The 16,864-nt window shown below is 43.2% G+C and overlaps 2 protein-coding genes across 10 annotated transcripts in view; both read right to left on the reverse strand.

Moving 5' to 3' along the window:
- ACOT12 (acyl-CoA thioesterase 12) overlaps positions 1-16,864 on the reverse strand; it is a 182,306-nt gene that overhangs the window by 80,817 nt on the left and 84,625 nt on the right. The gene's annotated exons all lie outside the window — the stretch shown is intronic.
- SSBP2 (single stranded DNA binding protein 2) overlaps positions 1-16,864 on the reverse strand; it is a 119,167-nt gene that overhangs the window by 29,195 nt on the left and 73,108 nt on the right. For 6 of the 9 annotated variants that reach the window (XM_080972979.1, XM_080972980.1, XM_080972981.1 and 3 more), the window contains exon 5: positions 16,003-16,092. The exons of the other annotated variants lie outside the window; for them this stretch is intronic. In XM_080972979.1, coding sequence (XP_080829105.1) covers positions 16,003-16,092 — 90 coding nt within the window. The remainder of the gene's footprint in view (positions 1-16,002; positions 16,093-16,864) is intronic. 9 annotated transcript variants of the gene reach the window in all.

The following is a 16,864-nucleotide window of genomic DNA, read 5'->3' on the forward strand; positions in this document are numbered from 1 at the left end:
TTCCCAACATGGTTTTTATGAATTTCAGGTCTTCTCACACTAATTCATACAGCAAACAAATGCAAAACCCCAAAGTCTCCTAAGATTGGCCTGTGAATCAAGTTACAGAGCACTTGTATAATTTGTCTGCCACAATAATCTTGGGGGGGGGGGGGGAATTGTATGCCATGTTTTAACCCATACCACACAAATACTTTGTGAACTTCTTAATATGATCTTATGTCATCTCCCTGTCTAAAAAGTATAACAGCATCTCTTCAAGATCTCCATATAATTTTACTCATAATGGTTCAAACACCACCTTCCCATTCTCCACAGGGCAGAACACAACACCTGAGATTCATACCACTGATTTTTTTCAATAGTCAAAGAGAATGAGTCAAAACTGGATTATCAGAGACATGCTGATTAATGCAAAGGGGAAACAAGTGCCTTTCCAGATGATAAAAAGAATTGTTTCAGGAAAATGATATCTTGCCTTCAAGTAATCTGCTGGTTTTTTTTGGTTGTTTTTTTTTTAATTATTCAATAAACCCCAGCAAATGGGAACAGCAGCATTTGAAAACTGTATAATGTTAGTTTGTCTCCTGCAACAATTGGGTTCCATAACTTCAGGACACTTCATTCTGTCACCAAAATGAGGAGAGAATCACAATATGTTTTCACAAGCTTTCCAGAACTTCCCAGGTATGGAGTTGAAGGAAAGAACTCTGGTCACTGAGACAAATGCGGATGCGAGGGTCTCTATGCGTGAACCACATAGGAAATACCAGGAACCTATCCTTTGCTGACTCTGAAGAGGACAGCATTCAAGATAGACAAATATCTCTTTTCTGAAATAATTCCACATTCTATATGTAAGTTGCAAAAGCTATTAATATCATTAGCACAAGGTAACTTACAATACATGCAACTTCAAGATCCTTTGTAGACTAGAATCTGAAGAAAAGCTAATCATTTTAAAGCCACTCATTAATATTTAAGATTATTTTATTAATATATTCTATTCAGAAAGAAAATTGAACTGGTAGTAAGTCTTGCATTTAGTAATTTGTATCAACAACAATGTGGCAATAGGGCTATTGTAACTTACTGTACTCAATATGCCATAGAAAAATAGAAAATCTCACATTGACTTTATGGTGTTTTGAAATCCTTCCTTAACATGTAATTGTATCTTACATACACTATGACTATAAACTAGATAAACTATACTTCAGTCCCAATACCAACCAACCGTTAAGTGAAAATGCAGGGAATACAGTAGCCACTAGATGGCAAGATAATCTTATATACTTCATATACTCATTTCCACAAGCTTTTACATAAGAACAGCATATAAAATGTGACTTTGAAACTAGCCATCAACAAATTTTCTCATCACTGTACTATCATATAAGAATGGCACTGGTAACAACACCTGATAATTTGGCAATTTTAAATTCTGTTAATATGCCCCAAAATACACCAAGAAACTGTCCACATAACAAAGCAATCATGCAGTTATTACTGTTTTCACATTTCTTATATGTTCTAGCTATCACACCAACATTAATTTTCATCAGTCACTAGCAGAAGTTTAGCCACTGGTTATCTGCCTCTCAGTATCTGAGAAAATCTTTCTCTCAGAGCTTCAAGAGTTAACATCCTTACAGCATCTCCCTGGTGAGTTAAATATGAACTGTGTTCTATTCTCTGCATGACTTGACTTGGGGAAGGAGGGGTGGAAATCTATGTGCTGGCTCCAGAGCACCACAGGCAGTGTTCAGCTCATGTACAGGAGCTTTTCAGTTCTCCCTTCCAGTAGCAGCTCCCTGTACCTCCAAAATGCACCCCCAGGTTGAGGCACCACAGAAGGCAGAAGAACTGCCACCAGATAAATATTGCCTTCTCCCCTATCCATTTTCCGGTCATGCATCACTGAGGGTTGGGCCAAATAAAGATAGGTCAAGAATTTGAGGCTCAGGTACTGCAATAAGCATTACCAGCAAACAACATGAACAATAGTAATTGCATATACAAATATATGACTGCTCTAACACCAGATTTGGACTAATGCTTGGAAGGCAGACACTGTCCAGCAGCAGACACATCTGGGAGCAAATGAAATCTATTTAAACCCAGTCCCAATCACTAACAGGTAAATTTTCTAAAATGGAAAGCTATTGGCCTTTTCAATATTCTGTTTTAAAGTGGCAGATAGATAGATAGATATCATTATTATTTAAAAAGTGGCTAAAATCTGATTCTTGGAAATCTTTAAAAGGAATGCACAACTGGCTATTACATGGGAGTATTTTCTATTCATTTTTATTCATTCATTCCCATTTCTATTCCACTCTTCATCTATTCACGGTCCCAGAGAGAGACAACATAAAATAACAACAATGAGTAAAACATTGTGCTATCTTCTTCAAAGGGCAGACAGACTATCCATTAACCTCCAGCCAGCTAAATTGTATCAAACCCCTGTAAAAGACAATGGAAAGAGGTATGTTCCACTGCCTCAGAAAAGTAAATAATGTGGGTTTCACCTCAGAAGGCAGGGTAAGGATATTCTACAATTGAGGTGCTACCACACTGAAAGTGATATGTTGTGTCATTATACCATGTGCTTCACCTAGTGGTGCCAATTTGCCATCTTTCGGTTTCATTAATTGTAACTATTTCCATTCCATGCTCAGAATCAAGTGGTGTTCCTCATCAATATTGCAGTATCACAGGTATTTTCAAGAGTTCTTTTTGAGAAAGTCCTTTGTTTAAAGGAAATTCCTCAAATGGCAAGGAGTTGACAATTTTGCTCAGCAGTGAGGAGCCGTTGCCCCTGCTGCTGCTGCTGCCTCCAATGTCGCTGTGACAAGGATTGACTTCTATTAATAACATTATGTGTTATTATGTAACCAATAAAGTTCTATACTGGAAGCATTGTGGCATTGCCTCCTGACACATGATGAGGTTATATCACTACCTGTCGTAAGCATAAGCAAATCCACATGTACCAAGAGAGCAAATCGGGAGACATGCACACACCGTGCAATGAGGCACAATTTCACTGCAGTTATTTCAAACACCAATTTCAAAAGGAACTTCTGCTAGCATTTCAGGACAGACCTTCCCCACCCCCGAAGTCAAATAATGGACATGGGTTTTGAAATTGAGATAAATAGCTTTATGAGTAGTTTTTGTTTAGCCCAGTTCTGCCTTATTTCTATTTGTTTCTCTTTTTAAAAAAAATCCGTACAGAGCAATCCTACTCAGAAATAAAATCCATTGTGTTAAATGGGGCTTACTCCTGACAGTGTTTAGAATTATAACCCAAAGCTATTGAATAACCCATGAAACAGGCCTTATACTGCTAAGCATATACAATGTGGTTAGTAAAACTACAAGATTCCCTTCCACAGGTGAAATTTAAGCAGTTTGCACCATGTGGTGTGGAAGCTGCCAATATTCCTGGCCCCTGCCCTTCAGCACATACCTGTCAACATGAGGCTTGGAAGCTCCAGGAAAGCACTAAATATAGAACCACTGGCTAGGGCAGCCATGTGGCAATATCACATACTGATTACATTTGATGCTCATTCACATATTACATATTAGCCACAACTGAAAGCTTCTGTTTTGGTGGTGCCTGCTGTGAAGAATTATATTTAGATTCTGTACTGCATCCTATGGTCCAAAGTGTAGCATTCACACATTGGCACAGGCTGCCCCTTATGGCAAAAATGGCAGAGGTACTAGAACAGGAAATGGCTTTTTTGTAGCAGCCACAAAAAACAAACATGGAAATCGGTTTCAGTATTTTCGCCCCAGCATGAATTCCCCACACATACTAGTTCATAACGTCCTAGACTCAAAGCCAACAGCACATACAGCAGGAGACTGCAATCCCTAATGCCTGAAAATGTTTCCTTCAATGATTCTTTTCCCCTCATGTTTTGAGCATCAGAACTATGAACTACTTGTGCAAGCTCAGCATCTCTAAAAATGATGGCCCCAGATGTCTCGCTTCTCCTGCGGCTCATTCCAGCTCATTTCTTCCTCTACTTTCCCCTTTCTTATAAATGCAGTGGAATGCAACACGAAGGTTCTCAATGGAACAGTCTCACTCCCGTTTTCCATGAGTTTATGCTCTTGTGTATTAAGGTGGCAGGGATCCTGCACACAGGAAAAAATCTTCCTGCTACTGGTTGGTAAGAAGCAACCTTCTTGGTTATGTGATCTTTATGTGGGAGGGAAAAGGTAGATGAATGCTATCACTACTTTAAAGCCAGCACTATGTGTGTGGCTGCTTGTTCTTTGCTACCTATATAGTTGTCATTATAGTCACATAGTGAGTCTTCAATAACTTCTTTCAGAAATAAACCTAGTATGTCTTACTATTCAAGAAAGTAAAGAACATGGAAATTGCAGTAAGTGGTTAGGAGAGTCTGTTAAGTGCCTAACACTTCAAGTTAGTAATAAAAAATAATAGCAATTAAGGATATGCAGTCTAAAAGTATTTGGCCAATTCTGTCCAACAGTTGGGTGTCATGATTCAAAGGTCACTTGTACAGCTCTGTATGCAAATATGCAAGCAATACACAAAGCAATGAGCACAGCTAGTTATGTGAAATAGGAATCCACATGCGGAATAGCTATTTTCTTTGCATATGTTTGTGGAAATTTCAAACTGCACTCAAAATTAGCTCTGTATGCAGAAACCTGATGAGAATGTGTGCCACAGAAACCTAAGATGCTGCCAAGATTTCTGCTATACACCTACAATTTAGGGCACAGTACAGACAGCACCGGTGAGACCTGTGCAAACTGAGAGGGAAGTTTAAAGAACATCCAACACTTCTGCAGCAACACATCACCAAGGAAGGTTGATAACTGTGAGCTAGCTGCCACTGCAAAAAGTTTGTCCACCTTCTTATCAAACTTCTAAGGAATCCTAGGGTTCCCTGGAATACATTTCTGAAAACTACTTTCTATTCCAAAAAAAATCATGAGGTATTGCCTTTTGTCAGTCAGGGAGCTCACAATAATTTCTGATTATTATTATTATTATTATTATTATTATTATTATTATTATTTACTTATACCCTGCCCATCTGGCTGGGTTTCCCCGGCCACTCTGGGCAGCTTCCAACAGGAGATTAAAAATACATTAAAATAAAATACATGGTGACATCTCCCCTTTAACTACGCTGGAAACATTGTTTTTGAACTAGCCTATTATTAAAATTGACTATCATAAGAGACCCATTGCACCTTCCTGATGACCGATACTTTACTCAGCTTTATATAGCCCATCTGTTCTTTTATGTACCTTTCAGTGCCACTGGCATCTACCAGTTTCTTCAAAGTTGGTATTTTTTGGTGAAAACTTTTTCTTTTCTTTTGTTGTTGTCAGGGAACTGCCATCGGAAGGAAGGGAAGTGAAAGGGCTCACACAGGTTGGGAGAGACTCAGCAGCTGAAGAGGGAACCAGTAGGGGGAGAGGAGCTGGGCTGAGGGAAAGGGAGCTGGAGGGATGGCTCAGAGACACTTCCAGCGAAAACAGTGGGGAGGTTTCAGGACCTCCTGTAGGGACACCCACTCCTCGCCGGAAACTGTCACGCAGAGAGTCCAGAAGACGTGTTTCCGTTAAGGAGCTTTTATGTTGGAAGCGATTCCGAAAGCAACCACTGTCGGAATCTGCCAGCGACTGACGGAGCCATGTTTAAGGGGCTCCGTTACAGACAGAGGTTTGCAAACTTGACCAAACTCTGAGGGACTAGGATTTTACACACAAGCAGCTCATCGTCCCATCACAGCATTCCGACAGTCTTCGTGAGCAGCTTGTGCAGGAGAAGGCATCATGAGCAACCCAGCCGGAACCGGAGAAGCAGGAGCTGGAGCGGGTCCAAGCCTGGAAGAAAGGTACCGGGTGTTGGAGGTCCAGCTAGCGCTGCAGACGGCGAGGCTTGAGGAGAGGAGGGCTCAGGATGCAGACAAAAAGGGGAAAGACACCCAGCTCGTCAGAAAGGTACCAGGATTGGTGCAGAAGTTTGGGGGGGAGCCCAAAGACTATCATGGCTTTCGGACAGAGATGCAATATGCCCTCAATCTGCAGTTTGATGAATTCCCTGACGAGGAATCACGAGTGGCTTTCGTGATTGGGCATCTTGAAAAGGGGGCGAGAGACTGGGTTAGACCCCTGATGGCAGCGAATAGTGACGTCCTAAAGGACACGATGAAGTTCTTTCGCGCCATGGATCTGATGTTTTCCAGCGATATTGCACAGGGAGTGGTCCGCAGACAGTTAATGGCTTGCAAACAGGGGAGCCGATCTGTCCGTGAGTACTGGACTGAGTTCACCATGTTGATCCATAAATTGGGGTGGGATCTATCGGCGGAACCCATTCAAATGCTCTTTGAAGAAGGGCTTTCTTCGGCTGTGAAAGACGAACTTTCCCGGGCGCCCAGGGCGGAGTCTATGGACCAGCTGACCAAATCAGCGCTGACCATAGGAGCGCGCCAGGAGGCGAGAGCATTGGAGAGGCGGGAAGGGAAGGGGGAACGTTGGAAGGAGTTCCGCATTCCAGACATTCCAGAGCCAACTTTCCCGCCGGCAGAGCCGATGGAAATCGGAACAGCGCGCGCGCGCGCAGTTTCAAAGCCCAGTGAGGGGGGAAAGAAGGAGGGAAAAGGCGCCCGGAAATGCTATCTCTGCCAACAGCCAGGTCACTTTGCCAGAGTCTGCCCCCAGAGGAAGGAATGGCAAGGGATGGTAGGAGCTGTGGAGGGAAGAGAGGAAGAAATACCGAAGCAAGTAAAAGCCAACGCCTGGCTGCCACCGTCGGGGCACAGCAGCCAGGCCAAAGAGCAGTGAAAGTGCCCACGCCAGAACCTCCTAAACCCGCCCTAGTGATAGAAGTGGCGCTAGAGCTGCCAAACGGACACCCTCTAAAGATAAAGGCGCTGTTGGACTCAGGCAGCTCCTGCAATTTCATGAGCAAAGAGTTTGCAGCTGAACACCAGATACAGACGATCCCTTTAAGCAACCCCCTGCAGGTGACCACGATCGATGGCAGGGAGCTGTTGGGAGGAGAAGTCAGCTTGCAGACCGTCCCAATGATAATGAAGGTGGCAAGGCACACCGAACTGATAGCGTTTAATGTGGCCACCTTGGGAGGAGCTCCCATTATATTGGGGATGAGCTGGCTAGCGTTACATGATCCGCTGGTGGGCTGGCATCAGAGAGTGGTTTCTTTTGGTTCAGCACATTGCTTGGAACACTGCAAAGAGGGAAAGGGTTTGGCAGGGGCCCAAGCCACCCTAGCAGGGACTGAAGTAACGGAGAACGTGAAGGTACCACGACAATACGCAGATCTCCGCGACGTCTTCAGCGAAAGGGAAGCTGACCAATTACCCCCGCATAGACCCTTTGACTGTCAAATCAATTTACTCCCTGGGGCACAGCTCCCTGTAGGCAAGCTGTACGCCATGTCAGACAGAGAGATGCAGGAGCTAAGAGAGTTCATTGACAAGAACCTGAAGAGAGGGTTCATCAGAGAGTCCAGGGCGGTGGGGGGCAGCCCAGTGTTTTTTGTGGATAAAAAAAACACGAACAAGCCGAGGCTTGTGTGTGACTTCAGGGCCTTAAATGCAGTGTCAGAACCAGTGGCTTTCCCTATGCCCAGGATTGACGACATTTTGACAAGGGTCAGGAAGGGAAAGATTTTTACTAAACTGGACCTAAGGGGGGCGTACAACCTGATACGAATAAGGAAGGGGGATGAATGGAAAACCACCATGTTCACCCCTTTGGGGGCATTTGAATATTTAGTTATGCCCTTCGGCCTACAAGGAGGCTCCGCGTGCTTTCAATCGTTTATGAACCACGTCCTGGGGCCTTTGCTTTACAAGAATTGTGTGGCCTTCTTAGACGACGTGTTGGTGTATTCTGAGAATGAGGAGCAGCATGTGAGAGACGTCAGAGAAGTGTTGAGCAGGCTGCAAGCCAACCAGCTGTGGGTGAAACTGGAGAAGTGTCAGTTTCATACCAAGGAGGTGGAATTCCTGGGGTATCGCCTGTCAGACAAGGGATTGGCCATGGATCCCGGCAAGGTCCAGGCGGTGCTGGAATGGAAAACACCCAAAACAAGGAAGGATGTGCAGAGGTTCCTAGGATTTGGGAACTTCTATCGTAAGTTCATCCGAAACTTTGCCCACCTGACGGCGCCCATTACGGACTGTCTCAGCAGTAAGAAGAAGTTCGTTTGGACTGAGGAGGCGGAGCGAGCATTTGAGGAACTAAAAAGGGCCTTCGCCTCGGAACAACAACTCCTGCATGTGGATTTACAAAAACCGATGAGAGTGGAAACTGACGCATCAGACAGAGCTATTGGGGCGGTGCTTCTGCAGCCAGGGAAGGAGGAGTCAGAGTGGAGACCGTGTGCCTTTTTTTCGCGAAAGCTGAACAAATCCGAGAGGAACTACACGGTGTATGACCGAGAACTACTAGCCATTCATGAGGCGTTCCGGAGATGGAGGCACCTGCTAATTGGCGCACAACATAAGGTGCAAGTGTGCACTGACCACAAGAACCTAGAGTATTGGAGGACGACACGAGTGCTCAACCAACGGCAAGTGAGATGGGCCCAGGAGTTCTCCAAATTTAACTTTGAGATTTGTTACGTGCCAGGCCCAGAGAACATTAGGGCGGACGCTCTCTCACGCAAACCTGAATATTTGGAGGGGGAGGGAGCACCCGAAGAGAGACATGTCATTCCAGAGGACCGCTGGGTGTGTGGGGCGGCATTGGTGGGACAAAGAGAACTGGTAGAGGAAACAGAGAATGATGAATACGCCCAGAATAAGCTCAGAGGTCTTAGGGGTGAGGGAGAGGAACCAGGGGGTTTCGAGGAAAGAAATGGAGCTTTGTATTACAAAGGGGCACTGTATATCCCTGAAGGAGACTTAAGGGGGAGGGTACTCAAGCAGTTGCACGACAGCCCCACGGCGGGGCATTTTGGACAACACAAAACCATGTGGTTGGTCACCAGGGAATTTTGGTGGCCTAAGGTGAGGGAAGATGTACGGGAGTATGTAAGAGGGTGTGAGCAATGCCAGCGAGCCAAAGGGGAGAGGCGGGCACCGGCGGGGCTATTAGAACCCTTACCAACCCCAGAACGACCTTGGGAGGCAGTGTCGATAGATTTTATGACTGATCTGCCGAAGTCCAAGGGGAAAACAGCCATCATGGTGGTGGTAGACCTACTAACAAAGATGTGCCACTTTGTAGCCTGCTCGCATGCAGTCACGGCGGAAGAGACAGCGAAGTTATTTGTAGAACACATTTTTAGGTTGCACGGGGTGCCATTGAGGGTGGTCTCAGACCGAGGAAAACAATTTACTTCCAGGTTCTGGAGGAAGCTCATGAGCTTACTGCAGGTGGAGGTCAACTTTTCGACTGCCCGGCACCCTGAAACCAACGGGCAGGCGGAAAGAGCAAACGGGGTCCTCCAGCAATACCTGAGGTGTTATGTCAATGACAGAGAGAATGACTGGGTAGAAAAGTTGGCGCTGGCGGAATTTGCCTACAACAATGCCGAGAATGTGTCCACAGGGATGAGCCCCTTCTTGGCTAATTATGGGTGTCATCCCAGGGCTTTCCCAGGGGGAGAAGGGGAGAGATGGGGTGTCCCGGCAGCCGAGCATTTTGTAGAAGAAATGGAAGCAATCCATCGTCAGCTCCAACTCAACTTAGAAAGGGCGAAGGAAGAATACAAGAGGCAGGCAGACAAGAACCGAAGGGAAGGTGAAACCATAAGGGTGGGAGATAGGGTGTGGCTGTCAACCCAAGGGTTGCCGTTCAAAGGAGGTTGTAAGAAATTAAGACCCAGGAGATTGGGTCCCTTTGAGGTCATTCAACAGGTCAACCCAGTGGCTTTCAGGCTCCGGTTACCCAACCACATGAAACTGCACCCAGTATTTCACAGGTCGTTACTGTCACCGTATGAGGGGGGACGAGAAGGGATGGCCACTCGGGGACCGGTCATAGAAGAAAGGGAATGCAGCAGCCATGTGGCAGAAATCCTCGACGCCAGATGGAAAGGGGATCAGGTGGAGTATTTGGTAGCGTGGGAAGGAGAACCGGAGTCAGAAAACACTTGGGTAATGGCAGAAGATATCAATGACGAGGTATTGATAGAAACGTTCCATCAAAGGTTCCCAAGGAAACCTCAGCCTGTGGAGAGGTTCCGGAGGGAATACTTTGGGACCACCGATGAGGAGGAGGAGTTGGAAGGATTCTCGGAATCGGAAGGGGAAGGGGAGATGGACTCTGAGGAGGAGGAGTACTTCGAGACCAGGAACCGCAACAGGTGGAGAGAAGTGTTCGGGACATCGGAAGATGAAGGAAGTTCATTCCGGGGTTTTGCCTCCTCACCGCCCGTAGAGGAGGGGGCGAGAGGGGATGAAGGGGGCCCTGGAGGGGAGGTGGATGTCAGGGAACTGCCATCGGAAGGAAGGGAAGTGAAAGGGCTCACACAGGTTGGGAGAGACTCAGCAGCTGAAGAGGGAACCAGTAGGGGGAGAGGAGCTGGGCTGAGGGAAAGGGAGCTGGAGGGATGGCTCAGAGACACTTCCAGCGAAAACAGTGGGGAGGTTTCAGGACCTCCTGTAGGGACACCCACTCCTCGCCGGAAACTGTCACGCAGAGAGTCCAGAAGACGTGTTTCCGTTAAGGAGCTTTTATGTTGGAAGCGATTCCGAAAGCAACCACTGTCGGAATCTGCCAGCGACTGACGGAGCCATGTTTAAGGGGCTCCGTTACAGACAGAGGTTTGCAAACTTGACCAAACTCTGAGGGACTAGGATTTTACACACAAGCAGCTCATCGTCCCATCACAGTTGTCTATTACAGTTTCCCCAAGCAGAATGAGTGCATAATTTTATAGTCTTAACTGTTATATCGATCAATATATTAAGGAAAGAAAAGTTAAACTTATTTAGACAATAGATCCCTGTAATATGGCAATGCCCCTTTAGATTAATTTGTTTTCAGATATTATCAGTGTCTTGAAACATACAGATTATTTTTTTAATAATAATTTTTATTAGTTTTCAATTACAATCCAGTAATAGTCTCAATATAACAATACCAATTTATAATACAATTATAAATACCAATCGTTCACATATCAAATTATATAATTTAGATAAAGTGCCCCCCCCCATGCTAGAACTGATGGCTTAATTATTTGCTTGATTTCTGCGTTCCAAAATCTTAATAATTTCCATTACATTCCAGTCAGAATAATAATCCCTTATATAACAACTGAGATATTAATAACTTCTACTCGTGTTGACATATTAAATGATTTATAAAACTACAAGTGAGGAACTCAAACTCAATCCTTGTTCTTCCTGTGTGTGGCAATTATTCTGTCCGTGGTGTTTCTTCCTGTCCTTGTAAGATGTTATGTCTTTCTTTCCCCCAGTTGTTGCTGTTATCCATCATGCCTTGGGCAGAGCTGATATCCCATTGTTGTTCCAGAAATTTCTCCATTGCTCTGTCCTATGCTTCGTTGTTTTGCAACTTTAACAACAGCTGCAAAAATCACTCTGTCCCAATAAATAACCTGTTTTTACCATTTTCCCTCTCAGCCTTGGAAGAAGAGTGGTCTGTCAAACTGCCGATCACTCAGTAATGAACCTTATCAGTTCCTTGACAAGTTCACAGACTCCTTTCATCTTTCCTTCCATCTGAAGTTATATAAGCAATTATACTACCAATTAAATTAAATTCCAAGTCCTCTTAGTGTTATTCAGTTCACTCCATAAATAATAAAGGATGGGGAAGAGTCAGCTCTAAGTTTCCATTGTAAACCTTTTGCAAAATAGTGTTTCCCTCCCTTTTTCCTACACACACAGTTCTGTTTAATGTTATAGTCCATATCTATAATCCAATTTCTTCCATCCTCGTGTGTACAAATATAATTTGAACTAACACTCAGAGGAGGGTTGCCAAATCATAAATGTAGAGAAAAAAACTTTAAATAAAGAAATCGTAGGCTCCCCCCTCCATGTCTTTTGCAACGAATGAAGTCTTATCAAGTTCAGAACTTAAAGTCCTCGCAGTTGGTTTTGTTCTGTAGTTTGTGAGCTCATCTCTTCTAGCACACACCTGTACTTTAGTCCAATTAAGCTCTAATTAACAGGAGAACCTCTGCTTCTTAATGGTGGTGTTGGAGGGTTTTCAGCAGGCAAAGTACATCTGCACACAGCGACTCCCTGCCCCCTGCATTTCATGCCAGAGTGAGAGCCAGATACTGAGATGAACTGCGAGTGAACCCCATTCTCCTCTGTCCCTGGGGAAAATTTTCAAGGATAATCACCCTCAATCATCCTTGTTTTTCCTTCACCAATGATCTCCCGCTGTCGTGGGGTCTGCCGCCATTAAGGCAGAGTGGAACCGGAAGCCTTGAAATATGCAGATCAAATCACAGAATCGTAAAGTTGGAAGGGAACCCAAGGATCATCAACCCCCTGAAATGCAGGAATCCCAATTTGGATTTGTGTGCTAGCCGTTTTATTGTTGCACCACTAGCAGTGATAGAACTTTGTAGAACTGTGTTTAGACAGTGAGTCAAACCTAATGTGAAAACAGTTCCAATTTTGTTCTGGGTGGCAGGAGAGAAGATTTCCCTAAGACAATTTGGAACAGTTCCATTAAGTCCTTTAAGTGTGACTACAGCTTTATTATTGTTGTTGTGTATATTGTCTGCATAGAGGACCTATGCCGCTCATTATTTTATATGTGTGGGAAAGGGAGACTGGTGTGTCTGTCATGCTAGCTCATTAACTGCAGCTAAGGACTGAACAGCGCTAGAACAATTCTGTGTTCAATGAAAAGGGTTAAACTACGGTACATTAGGGAGTGACAATGTTCTAGCAAAATATCACAGCCTGAGGTAGAGCAAATGGGTTTGCATGCAGAAGGTCATTGCTTCAGTCCCCAGCATCTTCCAGGAAAGGCTCCTGTCTGAAACCCTTGTGCCATGTCTAGTACTACTACCATGGCTGCATTCATGTACCCACACCACACTGAATGTTTTAATGTGACACAACACAAGCAGGAACAAGCAATAGTAAACATCCAGTTTGTATGGTCTCCATCCCATTGTCTACCCACATACTGTCGGTCCAGTATACCTGAAGGAGCGTCTCCACCTCCATCGTTCTACCCGGACACTGAGGTCCAGCACCGAGGGCCTTCTGGCGGTTCCCTCACTACGAGAAGCCAAGTTACAGGGAACCAGGCAGAGGGCCTTCTCGGTAGTGGCGCCCTCCCTGTGGAACACCCTCCCACCAGATGTCAAAGAGAACAACAACTACCAGACTTTTAGAAGACATCTGAAGGCAGCCCTGTTTAGGGAAGCTTTTAATGTTTGATGTATCATTGTATTTTAATATTCTTTTGGAAGCCGCCCAGAGTGGCTGGGGAAACCCAGCCAGATGGGCGGGGTATAAATAATAAATTATTATTATTATTATTATTATTATGGCCAGAAGAATTTCGGAAGCTCTGTTTTTGCTCATCTATGGCTTTTCATGGACCAATAAATTATGGTTATTATTAACTATGTTAAGTTTAAAACAAACGAGGAAGAGAAGACGAGAGGGCTGGTGAACCCAAGGTTCACCACCAGTCATTCCTACTCTTGTACATTATGCCAAATCATGGTTGAGTGTGATGTGTGAACCAGACCCATGTTCTGCATTGCATTTAGTTATGACGCCTTACCTAAGGTAAGATACTTTTTTCAATGGAAAAAAGTAGTGATGATTCAATTTCGAAAGCATTTAAGTATAGCCTTCAATATGTTTGAATTAAATTCCAATTCGCTTTTAAAATCAGATCATTTAAAAATAATAAGGAAAGGAGGAGGGAGGTATTAACACCAAAGCAACAAAGAAAGACGCCTACGAGGTGCACTGAAAAAAGTGGTTTTATTAGGCCTCGTGCATTTTGAGTGGCATGGGCATTACTAAAAAATTAAAATGCTATATATCTAGTTGAATAACTCCCATAAAACACTTTTTAAAGAATTGAAATCATCAAAATATATAAATATAATTAAACAATGCTAAAATCCACGCAACAGTGCAATTTTAAGTAAAAATATCATAACCAATATAAAGATTAACTCTATTATCCAAAAAGGCCATCAACCACAATCAACAACACAATTTTATAAGCATACTCAAACAACACCACTGAGACACTGAAAAAAGTCACCAAAAAGGCAGCAGAAACCTCAAAACTATAATCCTTGCCATCTATCTCATACAAATTGCACTGGTAGAAACATAACCTCCTGGTGTTAAATTTCAACAATGTGTATCTAATAGAGAAAAGCTCCCTTCTATGTTAGCCTTGTTCTTTGTTGCAATGTAATTCCGAAGAATAAGCCCAGAGTAGGTCTCTTTACTCCTGGGTAAGTGACCAACAATTTCACTGGTCTGTGTTACCAAATGCGGAAGAGTGGAGAGACAAAAGAATTGCTCTCAAATGGACAATATAATCTTCAAATCACTACAGTTTTTATACAAGGATGGAATTAATCCTTTTGCTTCAGTAAAAAACCTCAAGGGTCATAGGTTGTGGCTAAATGAACTGGATGGTATTATCAAGGATCTGAAGCATCACACAGAAAGGAAATCCCAAAGGGTAGACACAGGTGGAAAAAGAACAGAGGACAAGCCTTTAAAAGACATGGGTCCAAATAACACAAGTTCTTTCCAGAGTACTGCAGTTTTACTTATGATAATTAGACAATTTTTAGAAAACCTGCATAGTCGTCCAAACTTGTCTTTATATTAATTTTTGATCTTTAAAAAATAGTCTATCACTGAATGTTTTCAAATGGATATATAAGATCTAGTTTTTATAGTTCCCTGATAATCTGTCCACTTGAAACATCTAATAAAGCACACAGATTCAGCCCACTCCAGTGGCGGCATTTTCGTTGTTTTCACTTTTAGAAAAGAGATGGCATTTACCAGAATTGATGTTTTAATAGAAAATACTATTTTTAAAATTTTTAAAATTTGTTCAATCATTTTTCTCTAGCCTGGGAACAGTACACCACAGTTGTGGGCAGTTTCACAACTCCATCTCTGCTTGAAAAGGCTACAGGCCAATCAGCAGACTCTTCCTCAATATATGTTAGTGGCACTTCTCTCTGTGCTCATCAGACTGTTACAATAAGTAAACCAACACCTCTCTCCGACTTATACAATAGAACATAATATATATTATGGTGTACCCTGAATTATTATTGTGCTCTATGCCTGAAGTCAGAAACAGTCAATGAAGGCAGTACAATCCCATTAACTTGGTTTTCTAGTCTCTCTTTCAGAGAAGAAGCTTTCTGTAACTTGCTTCCTAACCTAATGTTTTTCTCACTAATCTTAACGTAACTAATTAGTAGCAGGACTGCTGATATGAGAGCAGACCAAAAACACACCTATACACAGATTTACATAGCTACCTGTTAAAGAGTAGAAACAGCTTCCTAGAGTTTCTGAACTTCAAACTGCTAGTTTGAATTTGCATTATTTTACTGTTCTTCCAAAACACTGCTAACCTGCAATGTATAAGAATAATGCTATTTCAGTTAGATGGATTCTAATTAGAAGACACTATTAAGTAACCAGTTCCTTAGGGGAGTGTAGAAAATACCTCCCCTATTACATAATTAGACTAAGGAACTATTGCACATCTAATATTCTGTAACAGTGAATATTACTGCACTGTTTCACAATTTCCAACTCCTGACATAAAACAGCTTAAAGCTTGCCTTTTATTCATCACTGAACCTGTCCTAATTCCCATCCCACCCGCTATTGTTCTTAAATACGATGCATTTTATACAGAATTTGAAGTGATACTCTTTTCTGGCAGTGCCAAATAATGCTACCGACCCATTTCTAAGTCCTAAAATTCATAATTTGTCTGAATACCTGAAAAAAACCGGGTGGTACAGGACCTACTGGCATGCCATCTCCTGGGGGAATGTTTCCTAGCACTGGACTGGGAGCTGCTGCAGCGCTCTGAAAAGAACAAAGGGAAAATAAACCTTTGTCATTGCACAATAGGCATAAAACCAAAATACTACTTTGACCACAGTGTGGCAAGGCAGAAAGGAATTCTCTGCATGACATTTTTCATAGCTTCCTCCATTTTTAATCATTAGCCCTCATTTTCAAAATACACAAGTGAAACTGTTAAGCTCAAACTTAAATTCCTTGACTAAATGGCTGCCTTACACTTGTACATGGAATAAGCTACAGATTTTTAAATCTTAATACTAATTTAGCTTAACTGAAGCCCAGTTCAACCATCTGTTTGTATATGCTTTTACTACAACTCTGCCCAAAATTAAGCTTCTGTACAAAACAAGGAATAAGCATGGGTCAGCCGAAGCAGTCAATATTCAAAGCAGGGCATGGCATTATGGGCAAGACCCAAACACAGTTAAGAACATTGCAGATTGAACCAGACATGATCTATTTACATCCTGCTCTTTGCTTAAAAGCAGCTGCAATATGAGCTTGGTACCCATGTGGTACCAGTCTTTTCCCTGCTCCCTTCTGTGGCATAAAATAGCTTTGGGGGGTGTAGCCTTTTGTGTCCCCCAAGCATTATGGCCCTGGTCTACCTCACGAGCCATTGTGGCTACTTTTAGGCTAATTTAAAAGAGCCAGTGATCCAACTGAACTTGGATCATGCTGAATTTTGGTAAAGCAAGAACTAGGATGGGGAAAATTAACACGCTGCATGGATAGGCAGGTGGAAGGGAGAAAATGAACCCTCCCTTTGTCT

The sequence above is a fragment of the Podarcis pityusensis genome (genome assembly GCF_964106645.2).
Source record: "Podarcis pityusensis genome assembly, chromosome: 11".
Classification (NCBI taxonomy): Eukaryota; Metazoa; Chordata; class Lepidosauria; order Squamata; family Lacertidae; genus Podarcis; species Podarcis pityusensis.